The sequence below is a fragment of the Oryzias latipes genome, chromosome 12 (assembly GCF_002234675.1).
Source record: "Oryzias latipes chromosome 12, ASM223467v1".
In the NCBI taxonomy this organism is placed as follows: domain Eukaryota; kingdom Metazoa; phylum Chordata; class Actinopteri; order Beloniformes; family Adrianichthyidae; genus Oryzias; species Oryzias latipes.
Genome location: NC_019870.2, coordinates 10,155,547 through 10,178,753, shown reverse-complemented (window position 1 = coordinate 10,178,753; position 23,207 = coordinate 10,155,547). Strand labels below are relative to the sequence as shown.

The window sequence follows — 23,207 nt, the reverse complement described above, 5'->3', positions numbered from 1 at the left end:
TTTAACATGTTGTCGTGGCATTTTTTTTTTGATGGAAGTCATATACAGTACAGACCAAAAGTTTGGACACACCTTCCCATTCATTTGAATGAGAAGATGTGTCCAAACTTTTGGTCTGTACTGTATATAGAAAATTAAACTGAGAATTTCTGAGTTTTTCTTTGTTCAAATTGTTGTGAATCAGGAGCAGATGCAAAAATTGAGTTAGAAAAAGCTTGTAAGTGTGATGTACACGTTACCATAGCAACCTACAAGCTCCCTGCTCCACTCCATTCTGATGCATCCACTCATAGACGTTTTGATCCATGTATATCTGTTTCAAAACTGTACAGCTGGATAGCTCCAATATTGCTGGCCATTTTTGTTGCAGAGGTAATGTTTGGGCGGCAGTTTAGCTCAGGCGGTAGAGCAGGTCGTCCAACAACCAAAGGGTTGGCGATCGATCCCCGCTCTCCCCAGCCAGCCGTCGCCCCCCTGAGCGCAGCCAGCCTGCAGCTCACCACTCCCCCCAGGGGATGGGTCAAATGCGGAGAGAGAATTTCCCCATTGTGGGATAAAATATAGTAAATTATATATTATATAATAGTTATGGTTGAGGGGCTGTAAGCTAGTGGGAGAGTCCCTACAGTATTTATTTTTGGTTTTGTCTCAATATAATAATTCAGCTACTTAAAAGACTGAACATATCCATGCATACTGGACTTTTGGCTGAAACAATATATAAAAGCCTTAACGTATTTTGGTATCAATGTTGTTTAAAATGGTTACATTTAAAAGAGTATAGCAAGCTTTCTTTCCTTCACCTCTGACTTGCATGTGTCATTCTGCAGGTTCTACTGGGACTTGATAATGCTCATCATGATGATGGGGAATCTAATCATCATTCCTGTGGGAATAACCTTCTTCTCAGAGCAGACTACCACCACCTGGCTGGTCTTCAATGTGGCTTCGGACACCATCTTCCTGGTGGACCTGGTCATGAACTTCAGAACAGGGATTGTCAATGAGGAGAGCTCTGAGATCATCCTCGATCCCAAGGTTATAAAGATGAATTACCTGAAAAGCTGGTTCGTTGTGGACTTCCTCTCCTCCATTCCGGTGGATTATATCTTTTTAATAGTGGAAAAAGGCTTTGACTCTGAAGTATATAAAACGGCCCGTGCCCTGAGAATCGTTCGCTTCACCAAGATCCTCAGTCTTCTGCGGCTGCTAAGATTGTCCCGGCTCATCAGATACATTCATCAGTGGGAGGAGGTACGTATATATTTGTGCACAGAAGATCACATAAAAAAGCTGAATGTTGTTTAAAAAAAACGGATTTTTTAAAATTGAAATATAGTTGATAAATATCTTTAAAACGTATTACAATATGCAATGATAATTATCTGAGGTTAACAAGTCCATCTTTCCTTTCCAAAGCGATTCAGCTAATAATTTTGTCAATTATTCAGACTTTTCCTGTTTCCTGTAACCTAAATAAGGTTCAAATACAGACTGATCCACGTAGAACAGCCTCTTCCATTTTTATAAGCCAGAAAATTCTGCCTGGAAACTGCTGAAACTGACTTACCGTTGGCTGAAAACTAAATAAATTTGATGCTCTTTATCTCCACCAGCACAAATTTGACCATATTGCATTTGTAATTTTGTTGTTTGTCAAACTTGTTATTTTGATTGGTAGAATCACTTTCAGCACATAAATTATTTAAATTTTGATTTCAAATGTAAATTTTGCCTCAAATATGGAATAAAAAGTGGTTTATTCTTCTAATCTGCAGCAGTTGATGCATTTAAGAGGAGAATAACTTAAAGGCTTGTTGGACAACATTGTCGATATTTTCAAAGTGGGTGTTTCAACAACCATGAGATGATTTTTGTGTAAATATCACAAGGTTATATCCCTCCAGACGGAACCAAGAATGATACATTATTAGCCACAACTGAGTCACTGCTGCACTTCCTGACTCAGACTATTTAACCAAGCTTCGCTGCTTTCTTCAGTTAGTGATACTGAGTGAGGCGCTGCTCTTCTCTGCATCAAGTGTAAAGCATTTCAGCCGAAGGATACATTTTAGATAAACTTGCCAGAGGACCTTCATCGCTGTGTCGCAGATTCAACCTTTAAAAAGAAATACCCGTTGTTTTGTGTCCGATTCATTCAGCTGTCAGCTGCTTCTTGGCAGATGTTCTGCCAGTTCCACCTGCTTTTAGGCTTCCTACAAGTTATCTATAAAGGCAAACCCACATCTAATTTATATGCAGTGTTTTAAAACCACTATATTAAATATAGAGAATTTGTCAATTAAACTGCTTGTACATGTAATGCGAATGTATTTTTGAGGTAAACACTTAAAAATACTTAAGTCAACACATTTTTTTTAAATTTAAGTTCATTTTCTAAGGTACATAAAATAATCTGTAATGGAAAATCAAGCAAGGATTACAAACCAGTTCAGATGTTATAGAAAAAACATTATTCTGAACATTATTTTTAGTGGTTATGACCATACGTATCATGATATGTATGTGTGGGTTCCTCCAGCTTCCTCCCATAGTCCAGAAACATGCATCTCAGGTCAAGTGGTGATTCATAATTGTCCCCTAGGTGTAAAAGTGAGCGTTTGTGAACTTGCAAACATTTCAGGGTGTACTCCTCCATTTTCCAACAGTAGCTAGGATAGGCCCCAGCATAATTATGTTAATGATAATAATCATGTTATCATCATCTTATTCATTCCCAGGTTTCAGATTACATATAATTGTGTCCATACACTCTTATACTTAAAAAATCAAATTATTTCTGGCTGAGGTAGTTTTTTTTAACAAATATATTTATAGGTTTTTAAATACAAAATAATGGAACACAACACTTTGCCCATGAATACAAGGATAGGCTGTGAATGCAAGGAGTCATGATAAAACCATACAGCAAATAGAAAAATATGGAGAAAATAAGTAAATTTATATTTAATAGTTATTGTAAATGGGTGCCTTTAGTATTGAAGTGCTAATGTACTTGAGCTAGTTTGGTTGTTTTCAGATTCATAGAAATGTTCTAAATGTGAATTTAATACAGATACAATCAGCTTAATTTCTTCTCTTTTTTTTGCACTGTAGTTTGAAGGGAGGAAAGTTTTTTGAGGATGAGATTGATATCAGGTCAGAAGATCTGGTTCTGCAGAAATTCGTACAGAGAAATATTGCAGTAGAGGAATGTTTCATGCAAAAGAATCTATTACTTCTCTGTCATTCCTCTTTGGCCTCTTACCTTTCTGCCCCATTTGTCTTCCTCTGCCTCTTATATTTTTTCTTTCTCTTTCCCATCAAAACCCATTCCATTTGGCTTTACATTTACCGGCATACAGAATGATAAGACAACAGCCAATCAGACACATCCACAGGAGATACGAAGGGAAAGAAAAAGCTCGGAGAGGAAACAAATCCAAGCTGTCAAGACATGTTAGGTGGAAGATGCCGGATTAGAGCTTTAATGGAGAGACAAATGCAGTTCCCACCATCATAATGTGTTTCATGCAGGGAGCCATAATTACACACTCACAGATGGACTTGCCTAGTTATTTGGACATTCATTTTCTCCAATGAGGTATTCTCCCCCCTGCATCCATCACCTTTTCCTCTGTGGTGTGCCGCCTGCACCCTTCCTCACTGTGTCACATCTTCCACCCCCATTTGTGAGGCCGTTGTTTATCACTGCAGGCTGAATGGTTTGAACTGGGCAAAAAAAATGTAGCTGCATGAATATTTCCTAATATTTTCACCTCTTCATTTTTACTCAAAGCGAAAAGATGTACTTTGGTCGGCACGACATATACCGGACATGCATGGTTAGTCATCACTATTCCCTGCTTTGTTTGTTAAGGGGCTTAAGCAGTTGAGTGGCTCGAATGTAAAGACTCAAAGAACTGACAGACCTTGAAAAACCAACTCTTCGTCATTAGAAAATGATACATCTTTAGCTGATGAGGCTAATATTGTGCTAAATCTTTGACTGCTGCAGCCGTGGTTAAGGTGGTGGTGCGCGCTGAGACTCCACCCTCATCGTTGTACGTTTGCATTCGGTTCTCTTTGTGTTTGTTCAATCATTCATGCATGCATGTGTTTGTCCTTATATAATTATGCCAATGTGCAGAGCTTTGGGAAATTATAGCACACAACACGAAGGTCATGCTCAGTAGTAAACACAATGTGTCCTCCACAACGACAATTCAAACAAATGCAAAACAAGTGAAAGCAGATGCAAAGCAGATTCTTTCCCCACGCTCCTGTGATACCGCAAACGGACTAAATTTGACTCTCACAGGCATCAGTAGGTTTTCCTAATGAGCTCCTTTTTATCTGTGCTCTCCAGTATGCTGATTAAGACATTTTTAAAATAGGATTCAATTAAAAAATTCAAGTGCCATTAATCAAACATCATTATTCCAACTTGGAATACGATTACTCTCTGGACAGATGCAAGTTTATGTTTTCTTATAAATGTCAAATGGTTATTTGCTGTGTATAAAATGCTAATTGAAGGAACTTATTATTTATTAAGGCTTTGTGTTAGAAGTGTAAAGCTCAGGCACAGCATGAGGTTGTTTTTAAAAGCAAAGAGAAAAACCGTAAACCTCTAGAACTCCATTTTAAGGGATTTTAAAATGTTAGCCCGTGTTTGTTGACCATGACATTACTTATGCTTTGGATTTTAACATTTTAAAAACTTTTAAAAAAGAGAGGAATTTCAACTCAGATTTCTGTAATAATGCTTATAACGTAGAGTTTCTCAGTAATGAAGTGGCTCGTTAGGTACCAAGTCAGCAGTTAGTGGTTTTGACGCAGTTGACTGCAAAACTGTAACTGTTAATAAGCTTTAGACACATTCTGTTATTTTTCCTATTATGTTTATGCAATTCCAATGTATAGAAATACTTTTTATGCCAAGGTTTCTGTCCTACCTTCTATTTGTGTTTGGGGTAATTTATGTCTAAGCAGACAGTAGCTGCAAATGTGCTCATCTGTAAGTCACAGCAGTGCTGAGATTTTATGCAGGAAGTAACATGCATGTACAGATTTGCATGTTAAGTTTAAGTTGATTGTATTTAAACAAAATCCTTCCATTTACATGTATATTGAAGTCTTCACATGAATGAGAAGGTTTTATAATTTTTTTAAAACAGCAACTGAGTTAATAGAAAAATAAACAATTCATTTTGTGATGTTTCATGCTTTACTCTGATCCTCCATCCAGAAATGAAGACTGTTGCTAAAACACCTGCTCAACATATGTTTGGTCAGCAAATACAGCCGAAAATCTAAAAAAAGAGGTTTTTTTTTGGAGAAAATCTTTCATTTTTGGTTGCATTTTTTTCTTTCTTTCAAGGGACCCTTTGCCTCCCCGATCTAATTTCTGTCATGTTTCTTCCCTTATTACATGTCCTCAGAAGCCCAGAGCTAAATCCCATGACCATAAAGCTATAACTTTATTCTCTTCATAAACATATGCAGTTGACTTTGGATAGATTTGGTGAAATCCTCATGACTTAGTCTAAATACTTTTGCCATGAAGACTCTCAGGATCTGAGTCACATTTTAGTCTGTTCATTATCGATGTTTGAAAAAAAATAAATACATAAAAAGAAGCATGAGAATAACATTTCTAAACCAGTGTGAAAAATCCTTAGAGTGCCGCTGTGCAACATCTGGCTCATCACTGCCACCGGAACTCCCACAAGAGCCCAGCTGAGGGCTCAGGTTGGGCTGGTGGCAGGAAAGCAGCCCCTCAGGGTTGGATTTTGTGTTTGCGAGCCTCAGGCTGAGGTCGCACGCCACAAAAATCAGGAAATATGAACTTAATCTCCCTTTCACTACAGTTTGATAACTGTAAATGTCATCAAACACTTAAGTACCAATGATTAATGAGATTTTTGTATAACAACACAGGTTTACAACCTTATGGGAGTCTGTTTGTGTGTTTTTTTTTTTGCAAAGTTATTGTTATTTCAAAATTTCTAACCTTTTTAAGTCTTTTGGTTAGACAAAAATTATAAGTCATCATTAAAACGAAAAACCAAATATCAAACAACACCCTATGAGTTAGTTATTATTTAAGGCCAAACTGAAGCCACTGTCTGAGATGTGGTTGGTTTTTGAAAAAATGGGCAAATGGGTGAGGCAAACTAATTTTATAGCTATTGGAATATATTAAGGCTGTTAAAGAGTGAAGCATCAACAATTACCTGCAAATAAGAAGATGATTTTAAATTACAGTGAATGGGAACCAGATTGCTTGCTTGTCAAGCTCCCTGGTGGTTACTTGGTGAACTGCACCTATCTCCAGGTTATTCTTTTACAAACAAACCTCAATCCAGAACTTAAAGCGTTACTTCGTTAGTCATAATGTCCTATAAATGTTAATAAAGATGGGTTTTTAATACCATATATAACTAAATATAGTTATATTATGTAATAAATAGATTAACAAATAGACTAAATCTCAAATATGTACCAAAATATAGTTTGCTTCATTTTGTTAGAATGGAACTCTTTACAAACTAATTAACAAGGTGAACATTTTTTTTATATTAAGGCTTTTATGTTATGCTGTTGAGCAGCCTAAAACCATACATGTTATGTGATGCAATTATTTAATACAAACATACAACTGTGTCAGGACATGACTGTACAATTTTCATTCATGTGCATTTCTGCTTTTACAACAAGATTTTTCTAATTGCATAATGCCATTTCATCCAGAATTATGGTTATGTTTCAAAATACTATGAAAAATTGGTGCGTAAGGCATTTTAGCAAATACTCTGAGAGGAATGTTTTGAGTTTTGTTGGAAGGGAAGCTGAACGCTGGTGAGTCATTCAGCAGCTGGTTGTAGGAAGTGACGTCTTTGAAGGCTCCTGTGTGCAGCTTCACTTTGTCAGCATCAAAGTCAGAGAGCTGTGAACATCGGAGTGACAGATAAAGTCACCTCTCAAGATCAGCTTGACATTGTATCTTCTCACAGTGGAGATTCATTTGATATTGATACCAATGTAGTTTTATTGCAGCATTTTCAAAGGAATTTTGCATGTTCCAAAAGCTTCTTGCATTTTAAAACGTTTGATTGTGTTTTGCTGACTAAAGCTGAGAACTTAAAAAAGGGTTGAGGAAGATTAAAGGAATTGATTCCTTATTTACAAAAAAAGTTAAAAATTAAAGCCAGCACACCAAAATCCTTTTTCACAGCACTTTCTTGTACTTTATATCCAGCTGAAGCATCTTTTCCCGTGTTCAATCATTCAAGCTCTAATTTAGGTCAGTGTAAAAGGTTATTCTCAGTTTTTTAGCTGCACTCTATGAAACAGTTGTTAGTTGATTCAAACTTTTTATTAAAGATGTGCATTTATTAGATAAATAAAATATACTTTTAGTTTGATTCTGATTATATTCAAGGCAATTCTGAATTAAACAAAGCTTCAATAATAATGACTGTTGCATTTCAGTTTATTGGAATCTTCTGGACTAAACCTCACCATTTGTAACCTGCTGTCACTTTTGTGGGTCATTAGCTATATATATATATAGATTCGATGTTGTGTCCAGCAGGTGAATAAGGGGCATCAAACAAAGCCGCTGATTTTTGAGCAACAGATAGTTTGGTGCCAAAGCAGATTAGTGAGCCTTAAAGTGCCCCGTGGTTTTGATTCACTTGACTTGAAAAAACCCGTGCCAAGAGGTTGGAGCACTGAGCCACCGCCCCGGAGTCATGCAGGGACACAGGTGCACAGGCAAACACACAGACGCTTGTGCTGACTCATGACACGCTGTGTCATGTGTTAGATTGAGAGGAGATTTGAGAGACGAGAAGGAAAGATAAGAGGAGAGGGCAGTTCTCCATTTCTACATTTTCACTGTGTCCTCTTCTGCTCTGTTCTGATGTCACGCATGTTTTATTAAAATACAACAAATATATATATATATATATATATATATATATATATATATATGTGTGTGTGTGTATAATTTTTATGTACTGTATTTTAATAATTAGCACCATAAAAATTAACTTACATTTAAAAAATTACAGTATCAATGTAATTTGTAAAAAAAACCCAAAAAAAACAAATGTAGAATTTTCCTAACTGCAACTTGAGCCTGCACAATAAATTACAAATGTACTCTGATTGCGATGATAACCAATACAATACATGCATCACAAAAGATAAATAGCATAAATGATTACCTTAAGAGGGTTACAAAAATGGATTTGATCAATCACATGCACCGGGCCATATAAATTGAGTTACTTTTAGTTAAATAAAACAGTTGCAGTGAAAGGGAAATTAAGTGTTTTGTTCTTTGTTCATGTATCACAAGACATACTCATTGGAATATTGATCACAAGTTTTCCTCATATCGTGCATGTCCTACTGGAACACATTTAACACATACATATGGGCTTCCACAATTAATATTGTTTGAAAGTCTAGCATTTTGCATAAAAGAAAAATGCAAATACAAGAGTTGAGACTTTTTGTGGTTAAGAATCTTTGTGGCAAATGTATATTGATGAAAACCAGTACCAAAACAAACATTCATGGAATTAGGTCTGAATTTTCAATTGAAATAAAAAACTCAAAAAAATTCAACACTATTTATATAAACATGTTTTTAACTCTTTTTACTAAAGATTTTGCAATGACTAAAGCCATATTTTTTCAAAGATAAATGTGCTCTTTAAAGGAGGCAGAGATGCTGGGTTCAGCTTCAGCAAAAACTGTGTAAAAGTGTTTTTCATGTTTTTTTTTCTCGCATTATATTTAGTTGTAGGACACACGACCATTAGCAGGCCTGTGAGCGCCTGCAATACTCTTGTGTGGAAAAAAAGCTAGGCTGGAGCAGAGCCGTTGGCCAATAACTGTGTATAATTGTGATGTGACGTGAGAAGCTGGGAATTGTTGTCCTGTCTGTTCGTTTGTGCATTCATCTGGTACTTCATTCCCCATGGCCTGGATGTGACATATGCCAGCTTAATGGTACAACTGAACTTCGAAATTACAGCTCAGTGGGGGAATATTGATTAAATAGTTCCATGTATTGTTTACAGCAGCAAAGAGACATAATAGAAGTGATGTTGCAGTGTTTAAATTATTCATCAAAATTGATTGAAGAAGAACAGCTTTTGCTGAACTGCCTGACACAGATTTGATTTGCAACTTCTTTTAAAGACCCACTCTGATCATCTTTTGATCCATTTTAAAAGCGTTTCAAGTGGTCTTTTAATTATGATTATACAGTTTTTAGCCAATATCAAAAACCTGTGTAGGACATAGTTCTGCAGGGCGGCAGTAGCTCATTAGAAATTGGCATTAGGGTGGTGGACTGGTGGCATGGAGTAAGCCTGCCCTCCTTTCCCTTCATCTCTTTTTGTTTACACTCCTTTCCGCTAACTGACAGCCCTTAATATTAAAGTCTCCATTACAAAATTGAAGTTGCTAATAAGTGGGATTTACTCTAAGAGGCCTATAGTATTTGCAAAAGCACAGCAGCCTAAAAGATCTTTGTTAACTTCACCTTCCTATGAGGAATTTGTTGATTTCACAGTCAAAGAAAGGTTTACATTTTTAGCATCTGCTGTGTCTTGTGTTTCTGCTTCTTTCCTCATTCAACTTAACTAACTGTGTACAGAAAGCTTTTGAATATTACATATGCATTTGCTATTAACCAGTTGAAGATTTCTTTCTTCTTTTTTTCACATTAAGTAAATGATACAAAAATCAGAAAGATTAACATGATTAATGATATTTTTTTCTTTTAAAAGATAAGAAAAGGGGCATTTTGAGGACAAGAAATTATGCTTTACAAGGTTTTAATTGCAAGGCTGTAAAATAAACCTAAAATGAAAACAACAACAAAATTAACTGAATTGATTAAATATTAAAGACAAAAATATGTTGTTGGAAAAAGCTTGTAACTTGCCGTTTTCATAACTTGAGCTGGTATTGCTTGATATTTTTGTTGCACTGCTACTGTTAGGGTGAGGTTGTGAGGGGCTGTAAGCTAGCGAGTGTAATCAAAATGAGAAGACCAATAGGAACACTTTTAAAGTAGATCAAAGCAGGATTGCAGTGGGGCTTCAAAGTGAGGAAAAGCTTGTTACAAAATGATCGAATAAGAATTTTTTTTAACAAACTGTCTCTTTCTATGACATGAATAAATAAATATAAAAGAAGTATCTTTAGTTATTAAATTTCCTATATTTTTAGGCATTTTAATATAAATTTGACTTTTTTACTCTCTAAAGCAAATCACAGAACTCTTGGGGATAAATATTTCTACCCAGCTTCAACATCTCATTAGCATCGACATAAACATTGGTTTACTTTAGCATGTGTTGCGCTGCAAATCACAATTGAGAAGGCCAATCAAGAGTTTAGCCACACGATGATCCATTTGTCGCCTCATCTGTAAATTCTACTTCCAGTCGAGCAGCTTATCATAATCAACTTTCTTTACATCCACTTAAATCAAAGGATACTTTCAAAAGACAACTTGATTTTTTAGTAATACTGTTGTTTCAGAAACGCCTGAGGCGGTAATACATAACATTAAAACATGTTTTTCTTATGCATACTTCTTTTCATGCAGGGCTCTGCAATTACGGGCAAATGCACATAATAACGTAACAGACAAGCCAAACCAAAAAAAGAGAGAAAAGAAACAACATTGCATTTTTTCCCCTGCTCTCATGTGTTCTTGTCTGCTCCGTTTTAAGAGAAGACTCGCTGACGATGAGCATAATGCGCCATGAGCTGTGTTTTCTGCTCAGCTCACTGAGGGAAGCTCATTCCTGACCCAAGGGGAGGAAAATCCAGGACTTCACTGCTTGATAAAACAACTTATTTTTCTTTTTCCCTGCTGATTTAACTCATCTCTCTTGCCAGGCCACGCAGTTATCCTTCTGCTTCAAGTTGGTCTGGTTAAGTGCAATAGAGTCCTAACTGCTTGACCATATGGTGCAGAGTGCAGCATTGAGGGTCTCATCCATGAGGGACTGACAAAGCAGGGAAGAGCCTTACTGCTGGAGACATTAACATTGATGAAAATACATTAATTACTCAGTGGCCATAGATCTTCTTGTAGATTTCACTGTCAATATAGACTGAAAAAATATTTCTTACTAATTAGGTAAAAGTGTGTTTTTAGAATCTTTTTATAATCAATGAAATAATGTACCTTATCTTCGATGATATCAAATCCAAAATAAAAACCATAACATATAAAAATATGGTTACAGTGGTCTTTTGCTATATTGCGGTTCATCTTTTGTAAACTCACTGCTTTTCATTTTTATTTTCACAGCACCTTGTGTTCTGTTTCCGGAATGGCTGTAGACCTTGTCAATCAATCTACTCCAAATTCTGTCTCCAGTACAGAATGCTTGCACCTTGCCAGATCTCCATTAATATTCAATAACGATCAGATCTTTGGTTTTCTTTTATAATTGTCTTATTTTTCTACAAAGGTTTGAACTTTGATGGATCAGTGTACAGTACAGTGAGTTATTGTTTATCACAGAAAGTATGTTCTTAAAACAATCCACAAAGTGGTCAATTAATTTTTTTCATTTATTCTAGAGTTTTTAAGGCTGTAAAACTCTTCACAGCACATTTTATTCACAGACATAAACCAACATAAACATTTTCTCGCTTTTTTTTTACTGTTTAAGCACTCTCACAATTTTAAAATGTCATTAAAAATAGGTGCAGTAGTTAAGAATAAAAACAAAAATCTGATCGCAATGAAGATGCATGTAAATTTGGAAAAATTAACGCATTCTGTAAAGGAGATATGGCACAGAGGAGAATGATTGACAACGTCAACTGCCAATTAGGATGCAGAACACATTGCCCTGTAAATTAAATAAAGACATGAAAAATTTCACAAAAAATAATCTGCAAATCAATTTATAGAAGGTAAACTGTGATAAAGCATAGGACCACTGTATAAAAATATATTTTAATTATATATTTAGTGTGATGGAAGTATGTGAACATGTGCTGTGTGATTAGACCATTTGACATGAGAGTACTGACTGACCGATTTGTTTAAAATGCTTGGGATGGGGGTAATTACAAATTCACCGGCCTCTGGTAAGTTTTATTTTTAAAAGAGTTTTAATCAGGATGGAAAAAGTCATCTTGAGTGATATTTCAGAGCAAATATTCCAATTTGGAAACAAAAACAAAAGCTGTGGATTAAAAGAAAGTGGAGTAAACATGCATCAGCATAATTTCAACAAAATTTGATTGATTGGTTGACTGATTGATTGATTTCAAGAAATATTAGATAAAATAGCTAAATAAGGATAAAAAATTGAAAATAAATTATGGGATGTACTGAAGTGAAAAAAGCTGCACAGGTAACTTAAAAAAATATTTTCTATTAGATTTATCAAGAACTTGAATTCCAATTTATTGATTTTTTTTAACATGTATTTAATGTTTGGACATTCCAGAAAAGAAGTTATAGATGTTGATCCACATAAAATTATATTTGACGGTATATTTGACACAAACTGGGTCAAAAATATGCTAGTCTACTGTACAGTATGTCTAAAATGTATGCCTATTTACTGGCCAGCGGACTCATTAATTGGCAAGATTTACCTTAACTGTTAAGTGTATCTGTGACTCTAAAGAGAGTTCAATGAGTTTCATTAAATTCAATTACCACCAAGGGCTCAATTAGTTTTAGAAGCAAATGTGACAGAAAAAAAGCCGTTCTCTTCTAAATTGTTGTTCTGTGCTACGCGTTATCGAGTAGTTTCACGTTCAAACCATGAAAACATAAATACCAGCACTCTGATCTCAATCTCTGTAAGCTGTACTGGGTCTATCCAGGGAGGGACTTTGTTCAGATTTAATGTCACAGCTGGCAAAGTCAACAGTTTAGAGGGAGACTTCAAATAAAAGCTTCAAGAACTGCAGGGCACAGCAGATTATAACACGGGTGTTCTTTCCAGTATTAGCTGTTGTCAAATTTTCCCTTTTAGTGCCTTCCCACCTTACCTCCATGACACTGAAAGAACATGTCTGCACACAAATTGAGTCTGAAGCAGAACGGCAACTGCTGTTATGTTGCTTTAAAATTCTAAGAGGACTTACAAAGTGCAGTCAGTAACCATTAGCAATCAGTGCAAATGACAACTAATAGAAGAGTGATGAGTGTTGATAAGTCAAATAACACATAAATAATAAGAAATTACAACCTAAGTAGCAAGGAAATAAATAAAAAAAACATAAATCTGTTTGAAATAACAATGCACTGACTGGGTATTTAGATAGGCAACCCCTGGGACCCTAAAAGGGATTGAGCAGGTTTAACAAATGGATGTATGGAAATTACAACATTAAAACGTCCAAATGTTGCTATCAAATCCGAGTCCCTGATTGATAAAAGTCCAATCTGGTTTAACTTGCAAAAGATGCACAATTGCCACGCTTTTTGTACGTAGAGCCCCAAAAATAGTAATAAAAAGTTGCGTAGCTACGAGGGAACATAAGAGGTTTGAACGCAGAAGCCTGAAAAACGTATTTACATAAACTTTTGGAATTGAACACGATTTGCCAAGTGTGCTGCAGCTGAACTAATAGGACTTGCTGAGTTTTTTTTTTGTGGGTTTTTTCCTTTCCTGGTTGAGGGTCAACTTGGTCAAAATTGTCCTAAATTAAACAGCTGTCATTTCTACCCGGTTTGGTTAAAAAATGAGAGTGCATTGTAAAAGCAAACCAAACCAGTTAAATATGCAACGTTCCTTTGCCGTTCTCTGCCAAATCAAATAAACCACAGGAAATTTCAGAGGACTCTTAGTTTGATAATTTGGGGTGAATTTTAAGCACATCCTCTCCCACGTTATAGTCTAAAGGTGTTCTGAGATTAGACAAAGGCCGACTATCTGAGCTATACATGCTTTGAAGGATTTAGCTGTGAAAATACCTGACTGCAGACAGAAGTTGATGTTCTGGCTGTTCTGTTGCAGTGTATTTGTACTTTGCAGTACAAAGAGATATTATCATATAAATTGATCTCAGATTCCTATTAAGGCCGCCTCTACAAACAGCTGCTGCTCAGTTGGACAGGTCACTTTGTGTCATCTTTTCACTGTAAGTTGATGTGCTCTCTTTCACAGGGGGTACCTCTATTTATTGCTGTCTGTCTCCCTTCATTCAGTCTCTGTCACTCCAGCCATTTATTTGATGCAAGATGGAAATGGACATGTCTGCACAGTAAAGACAGTGAGATAGACAGAGACATGGAAAAGCAGTGACAGAAGAAAAAAAAGAGAGTGATAGAGAGATTTTTTTTGCAGAACAGGCTTACAATTCACTGCGAAAACAATAAATAACATAATCTGGATTTTAAATATCAATGAAGATTGTAGCTTTTTCCTGTCTATTATATAACGCCCATAGTTCCTCCTAACTTCAGCCAACTATTTTCATTCGTATGGGAACAGATGTGGCTGTTATATACCATTTAGTCACATAATCATCTGCTTTTCTGCTCAATTTAACCCTAGAATTCATTTCATATTTAGGAGCAACTCTTTTCCTTGATGTTCATTAACCTCCTGTGAACTTCTGAAAAAAAAAAAGAGAAAAGCCACTGGGAACAGCTTTGATCCCCTGTCCATCCCTATGGGATATCCCCCTGTGAAGACATGTTTCCTTCTGCTTGTTGTTCACAGAACAGTAAGCAGACAGACTGATAGCACAAAGTGTTGGGAGGGCTCTGAAACGATAAGTGTGGCGATTAAGTTTATCTTTTGTTATTTTTGTTGGTCGGTTCCTGTGTCTGTGCAAGAGGTATGTTGGGGTGAGTCCTGGGGTGGCTTGGAGTGAGGAGATACCTGCTAAATTGGGCATATTACATACCCTTGTGTTTCCCCAAACCTTTTTGTAGTCCAGAAGATACTCTACTTTAACTTTTTTTCCTGTCTTTTCTGATGTCTTTAGACGTTGTGACAGCAGCAAATGGAGAAAATGGATGCTGATGAAGTCAACTTCTTATTTGAGAAACACTAGGGGGAAAAAGTTCCTCATAAATGAATAGCTGCAATGCAAGTAAAGTTTGTACAAAATCCAAGTTGCAAAAATAGAGATTTCCATACAAAGCAGTTTGCAAATAAACAAACAGAATTAAAAAGAAAGAATGCTTTGACAATAAGTCTACCCGTCTGACAGGTAAAACACAAAAGAAAGCTCCTTCATTGTAACAACAAGCACCCAATTATTTCACAAAAGCTTCAAATTTAAACCATAATTTTATATACATGTGATTACATAGCACCTTTTTCTGTTTAACTGTAAATCAAGACAAACACAAAAATAAAAGGCTGTCAGCAAAACTTTATTTTTTCTTTAAGAATTCAGTCAAAAACATTAGAATGCAGAAAATGGCAGCCATCCTGGAAAAGGACTAAGTGGATGATATCAGGACTGTTTCCCAGTAATATTTTGCCCATCTGCAAATAAAATAATGAACCAGTCACTGCTGGCCTTATTGACTAATTCTCCATGAGGCACATACAGTAATGATCCTGTCATTGCTGCCACTCATTGCATACATCCTGTAATGATGCTTTGTGTGAGTGAAATAATTAGTAGCCAGTCAAGCGTTCAGGGTTCCTCTTCTTCCATTTCCCAGGAGTTAATTCTGCAGAGGATATATTTAGTCGAGCACCCTTTGTTCATCTGTTATGACAACAGCTGTCCTCATCTACTGATACCCAGCTGCTTATGTGAATTCAACATTGTCTCATGTGGTGGTGTCATTACAGAGTAAACCATAAAATCATCAACATGCATTAATAATGATGCAGAGCTCCAGGACAGATCAGATTATGTTGCATATGAGCTTTAATAGTCATGCAAAACCCATATTGAAGTTGCTATCGAGTTGGCACGAAGGTATCTTGTATAACGCCACACAACCAACTTTATTGTTGTGCATTGTCATGCTGTTTGCACACAAGGCTTCATGGAAGTATTGTGTTTAAGCTAATGGGACCGGATCGGTTGCAGGATCAAGCGTGGAGATCTGAAGGGAAGCTGAGGGGTCTCAAGGCTCCTTTGCAAAGGAAAAAGGGTGCGTCCTCACTTTAGGATCTATCTAGCTGCTGTTTATATGAGCACAGCAGGTCACCCTGTGCAATCCAGTCAAATCCCTCCTCCTCTCACATGGACACTAATCTTCCACGACTGCCTTCTTAGCACCGGCACCACCCAGTCGACAGGGCTGCACGATGCCATCTTCTTTCTCACTCCCTGTTGAATTTTTATTTTATTTTTCTTTTCTCTCCATTTTTTTTCACTAACCCTTGCCCTAACCAAACACCATGATACTGTTCTTGAAATCCCCGCCTGTATTTGCATTTCAGGTTGTTGTCTGCCAATATTTTCTTCCATTTGTTTGAATCTTTTCTTAAAATCCCTTTTCTGTTCATATTTTCTTCTTTTGTTTTCACTTCATGCCGTGGAATTCTTTCCTCCTTTCTTCCAACCTTTAACTTCTCACCTTTGTTCAAGTGTTGAAACTGTCAGTGCTGTGTGAACAAGATTTTAGCAAACACATTTTAAATCTAAGAAAATGGATTATAAATCAATTCTTTATCTTTGTTATAATGTTATAAATGAAAAATCATAAAGGAAAAATCATAAGCCACATATTTCAAAAATGTTCCAGAATGTAGTTGTTTTTATCAGGGTTCCTCTTAAGCTCCCCGTCACTTACTCTTCATCCTCCATCAAGATACAATCATAAACAGACTGATTGACAGAGGATAGTGATTAATATCCCAAAATCATCAACAGAGTTGCATAACTAGACAAATGGAGAGAAAGTGGGTCATAGTTCTTGTAAGTGGTGGCATGTTTTTGAGTAAAAGTGTCAATATGTTGAATCTCATATCATTCAGTGTGCAGCTGACTCTCTGAATCAAAGGTACACATTGTATTTGGAGAACTGCATGTACATGATTTATCCGAGCAGACCTGGTGTCATTCTGTTACCGCTGCTTGGGTTACAGGTACAAATCGATATAACATTCATCCATAAATGCAATGACTTGCTCTCCTGTGGACTGAACTCTCTCTCTGCACAAAGCAGGCTGTAAGAAGCCTTGAAAAAACAAATATCCAGAGGAATGTACATAAAATCTATTAGCTACATACATTTATCCCTGCAGATTCTAAGAACAAAAGGAGGCTTAGCTGTTGAAATACTGACAGAGGTAGTCCAGGGTTCTCATACAGTATTTTGTTTTATTGTTTAACCCAGTATTCTTTAAGAGTCACAGACAGCATTATTAATCGGTGTGAGTTTGTGCTCGAAAAGATGCTGCCCCTGCCAGTGCAGCTTTGAATGGGAGAATGCTGATTAAGGAAGAAGAAAAGTGTTGAGGTTATCACGCTCACACGACCAAAATAGACTCAGAGCGGGTGAAACGACGGGCACAGCAGCCAGGCTTGCAGCACAGTGTGATGTGATTAGTCGAAGAACAAGAGAGTGATGCTGATGGACAGAAATGATGGAGAGCAGAGCTGGGGAGCTATGGTCTTGTGGTTAAGTGACAAGTCATAGTTAGAAAGAAATACCATCTTGTCCTGTGGTGGACGTGAAACACAAGGGCACGGTATTTGTTTAAGCAAGAACTTAAATAATGATGGGACATCACAAATCTACTTTTACATAAGAGATGTGATTCTTAAAGTGTTTTTTACGCATGCTACTATCATTTTGTGCAGACATTAACCAAAGAGAGGAGAAGCAATAGAAAAAGTGAGAAAATAATTGTTTTTAACGACCCACTCAGTTATGATTCATTTAAATATGTAGAAGTATGCTATGACATTAACATCAACATTTGGCAGTCTTGGAGAAACAAACCCCCCATTTATGTCACTGATGAATGGATGATGTTGGACCTAAAAACAAAAGACTGATCTTTTCTACTTGAAAGATTAATCAATGAATTAAACAAGCTGCAGGTAGAAGACAGCAACCAAAGAAAGAACAGACGGAGGATTAGAACCCATACAGCAGCAGCTAAAAAAAGCAGCATGTGGATAAAAGATTTATTAGAATAATAGAATAGAATGAATTTGGAAAGTGAAACAATGTTATGGGTCACAGATTTACATAGGAAATTATCAAATATCTTGGTTTTCACCTGTACAGTGATCCCTTGCTATAACGCGGTTTACTTTTCACGGTTTCGCTACTTCACGGATTTGCATCGTGCATTGTGTTCTGCATTCTGATTGGCTAAAAAGTCACTCCGCTTCTTCTCTACCTGTGCGTCATTAATGTTGCAGTTTAATATGTACACGTACGTAAATCAGCTTTCCAAATTACGTACATGCAAATCCTCTTGCAATTTCAAGTTTCTCTAAAACCCATAGAAAAAGAGCAACACCAACTGTCAATCACTATGTTCTTCTCCCGAACAAACACACAGCTGCACCGCGGGCTTGAGAAGGAGAAAACACTGCAGCTTCTCAGACTGAAGAGCATTGAAATACACCTGAGCCACTATTTGTCCGTTTGTACTTTGTATTTTTTTCATGATCATTTTAAATTTTCTCCCGTTTAATTCAATTACTCTCGGGTCGCAGTGGGCGGGGCTAATCTCCGCGATTTGAAGCCTGTTTACATCAATGATTCAAATTATTGACAGTACAGTACAGAAGTTATTTGTTGAAAAAAAAAAGTTTTTAAAGTACTTTGATTTGTGAAACAAATGCTTGAGCCTGTAAAATGGTTTGTTCTTTCTTTTCAATGTATAATAGAGTATTTAATTGTATAATATTTTTCTAAAAAAAATAGAGGTTTCTACTTCACGGATTTTGCCTATCACGGGTTCTTTCTGGAACGTAACCCCCGCGATAAACAAGGGTTTACTGTATATCGTTTAAATGTTGTACCAGATTTCTCCTGTGTTTCATGAAGCTAAATAAGCATCATTGTGTTATAATAGTAGTGAAGTGTGCACATCCTCAACTTTTGTTGTTCTAATTTGCCTTTCAAGATGAAATGTCCATTGTTGGTCCTATATTTCACTAAAAATATGTCCCTCAAAAGTGTGACTTGTGGTGTATTCAGACTGGGAAAACCATTTTGTCCGGACCCAGTCCACTTAATTTAGTCCAGATTGAGCCCTGCACTTTGTGTTTGGTCTGTATTCAGACTGCCATCAAGGGGACTTTCCTGTTCCAGACTAAAGCAAGTAAGTAAAACCATGTCACTAAAGATCTCTTTACTAATTGGTTAAGAATTATAAGGGCGGGGCAAAGCAACTAGAAGCAGAAACTATGGAAGTCCGGCGCTTTTAGTTCACTCAAACCTTATATTTTGCTCACAAGTTTTGAACCTCCGTCTCAACGTCAGGCTCAAAACTTTTTAGTTGCTTTTTTGGTCCGGTGGAGGCATGCTGCAGAGGCTAAGAAGACATTTAATAGATTGTCAGGAAAACAGTGAGAAGCAACGTATATCACATTCAAAATTGTTTTGATGAGCCCGAATTCTTCCGATCACATTTCAATGAGTTGGTGTGTCTCATCGTTGTGGTGTTATGGTGTTATAGCACAGGTGATGTTTTGTGAGAATTATTTTAAGGAACTGCAAGGAAGCTTTTAGGATGACGTCACAACAGCACCTGTGGGGCGCTTGCCACATAACGAGACACAGAAAAGCATGTAAGACGCATTTTCAGTGGTGATAAAATAAACGTTCTAACAAATAAACAGGAACCTTTTTTTCTGTTTGATAACATGACAATCGTTGCTTTATTCTTGTCTGCGGTTCATCTGATGCTTCATTCCTACTCTGTTTATGTCGGCTACGGTGTTAATGGAAATGAGCCGACACCACTTCCAAAGATGGGTCCAGGAGTGGTTCCAGGAGCGGTTCCTGGAGCGGTTCCTGGAGCGGTTCAGTCTGAATACACCCTTATACTCCAGTGCATCTTATAGTCTTTTTGATGTATTTTGTGGCTGCTGCAACTTAGACTCCAGAGCAACCTATAGTCTAAAAACTACAGTTCATTTCACACAACCATTAACAAGTTTTTACTCTACATCCTTTCTTTTGCATTGCCACATACAAAGCATGCCAGAAGTATCTGTTCTGCTGCTTCCTCCATGACTTCAGTACTGATGCTTGCGAGACAAATTTTTAAATGGGGTACCTAGCTTTCCCCCTTCCATTCTCAAATATAAATTAAACCCAGAAGTACCAAAAGTTAAAATTCTTCAAAGGACCACTGCAGGCAGGTTCAAAAGAACTTTGTCTTTGACCAAATTGTCACAAAATCTGATTTAACACCAAAAATATCCAAATGTAGAGCATGGTGTCTAACACTTTTTGAAGTTTATCGCTTTAGGTGATTTCATGACAATTGCGGGGAGGAGAAATGTTTTTTTTTTTTTCTTTATTATTGTAGCATAAATGTTGGCTTTATTAAAGGAAATGTTTGACTGGCAGGTGGCTGGACCCATGGATGAACTCAACAGCCATTTTTAGCACATTTCTTGTGCTAGACTTTGAACCCAACATTGCTCCTGGTAGTTATCTGGTGGCGCCAGGGTGTGAATGTGTGTATGGATGGGTGAATAGGAATGTCACTGTGCAAAATAATTAATAATTTTATACCAAAAAGTCTGTTTCTGAGTAAACTAAACAGTAAAAGATAGTGTAGGTTCATTTGTGCTTTGATGTTTTTGCTAAAACCCTAAAGTGTCTCCAAAATAATTGGAGCCACTGCTGTTATAATTTATATAATAATAAGAGTGCCTCAAAGGCAAGAAAAGAACAAACAACAACACAAAATCTGTGAAGAAAAAGAATGAAAAACGAATGGATAATTAATGTGTCGATTAATTAAAACCCAAATAAAACAGATTAAAGAAAGCATGAAAATTAGTTTTTACTCTTCATGATTATATAATTAAAATCATTTCTTTGTGTTGTTTTATATTCTCTGATTTAATTCCACATTTCTTTTTCTTTTCTCCATTTGTTAATGCTTTTATCATTCCTCAGCAGCTTTGCTTTTCGTGTTTCAAGCATGTTTTTGCGTTTTCCATTCTACTCCGCACTTCTGAGCTGCTTTTGGTTTTGCTATGTTTTCGTATGTGCATGTTTTCCTTTAAAAAATAAAAGTACAGATAACAGATCTTAGCATTGCATTCTAAGGCACTCGCCCAACTCACTATGCTTACTGCTTTCTGGAAGAAGTTATGGAGATACAGAGAACTGATAAAAAACTGGAGGAAAAATGTACGAAAAAGGCAAAAATACAAGTTTAAAAGTTTTATAGCTTAAAAAAGATTAAATGGATGCATTGAAACTTTTGCTTGAGTTTCAAAAAAATCTACATGAATTCAGAACATACTTTCAAACAGAGTTGTGTTGCTGCATTTTTTTTCTTAAGTATATTCCTATGTTGCTCCAACAACACCATACATGCGTAGAAATAATGATCTTTTCCTTTTAGTGCACTTTGCTTTCATAATAAATCACTGCCTGTTTTCTGTTTAAATAAAAGATGCATTGATCACTAACTGCCTTTTAATTACTGTAGCTCTCTGGTGGCTTCTTATCGACTTATTTTTTTACAGTAGAAACCACAACAAACCTGGAAATTCTACATTTTACAGCTAGTTTATAAAAAGGCTGGCCTTAAAAAAAGATGCACATAATGATGCTGTTCAGAGAGCATGCAGTGCTTTACCTTAAGGCTCTGGAAGAATGCCATGTCTATTCATGTCCATCTTTTCCTTTACCCTAGCTAGTTTGCCGTGTTTGCCTGCTTTTCAGAATAGTGTTCATTATAAAAACCCCAAAAAACTGCTTCTTTACTGAAAAATCATTGCAAATCTTTCTTTTTCCAACTTGTCTGCTGAAGAAAACACAAGTGCTTCACTCCAGTGAATTCTCTTTAAAACTGCACATTTTTCTTAATACAATCAAGTTGGGCTGTAATTTTGTGATTAAGTAAAACTATGAGCGATCCAAAGAGAGATTTAAAAGATGATGTTAATCCGTAGAATTCCAGATTTTTCCTGGAAGCAGTTTTGTTATCCCTTAATGTAATAGCCAGTGGTGGATTTAATCCCTTCAAATTAGTCCCATGCTAATCCTCACTAGCCTCAGACAGGGGTCACTTGTGTCCAATTTAAAGATGTGTAAAGACCACTTTGCAATTGTGTATTCAAGACCTACTGCATCTCAATAAACAACACTGTTGCAGACTCAGTTCTCTGCACATCTGGATCAAACTGGCACAGTGTTGGCATACAAACTTTATATCAGTTGAAGCTCAGTACTTGCAGATTGGAAAGAATCATATGGGCCACTGGGAACACTTTTACAATAGATCAAAAGATTAATGTAGTGGGATATCGGAGCTAGCAAGTTGTACCGTATTAAGCCAGATGCCAGCTTGGATGAGGAAAACGAAGACGTACATGGATGTAGTCGTCGATCAGCAGATGCACCAGGATGGAGTGGAGCAGGGGCTTGTAGCCTTCCGATTGTAGCTTCTATGTCACAATTATATGTTTTTCCAATGGCATTTTTTCCACTACTCCTACTTTGAATGAAGAACTCAGAAATGCAAATTTTAAGCTTAATTTTCTTTATATATGTTTTCCATCATTAGAAAAATGCCATAAGAACATGTTAAAAACACCAAAAACATGGATTTCGAAGTGGGTCTTTAAGCTCTATTCTTCCTATTTACTCCTCCAGGATCTGTTATTATCTTACAAAGATCCAAACATGCTTCACAATCTTTTAATCCCCCCCAATCTTTTTTTTTTTTAACCATCAACTGAAGTCTATTTTGTGCTTTCAAAGAATCACAAAAAGATTAAAGATCAATTTAAGATGGGCTTGAACATTTAACCCTCAGGTTTTCACCATTCTAGTTCTGTCAGATGCTGCCTTGAATAAAAGAGGTTTCAGGGGCATTACCCTTTATAGAAATAAAGGAATTGTGACTATTCTACTCTTATCACAAACATGTTCATTGCATAAGGTCTTGTGAGACTGAGCTGATTAAAAGATCACATCAGGAGACTGTGCCACAAAAACAAGACGCCATGAGGGGAAGCAACATACTCTGAAAGACGGCAGATGACATAAAGCA

The 23,207-nt window shown here is 36.5% G+C and overlaps 1 protein-coding gene across 1 annotated transcript in view; it reads left to right on the top strand.

Moving 5' to 3' along the window:
- LOC101168057 (potassium/sodium hyperpolarization-activated cyclic nucleotide-gated channel 1) overlaps positions 1-23,207 on the top strand; it is a 72,865-nt gene that overhangs the window by 4,579 nt on the left and 45,079 nt on the right. The window contains exon 2 of the mRNA XM_023960750.1: positions 831-1,254. Coding sequence (XP_023816518.1) covers positions 831-1,254 — 424 coding nt within the window. The remainder of the gene's footprint in view (positions 1-830; positions 1,255-23,207) is intronic.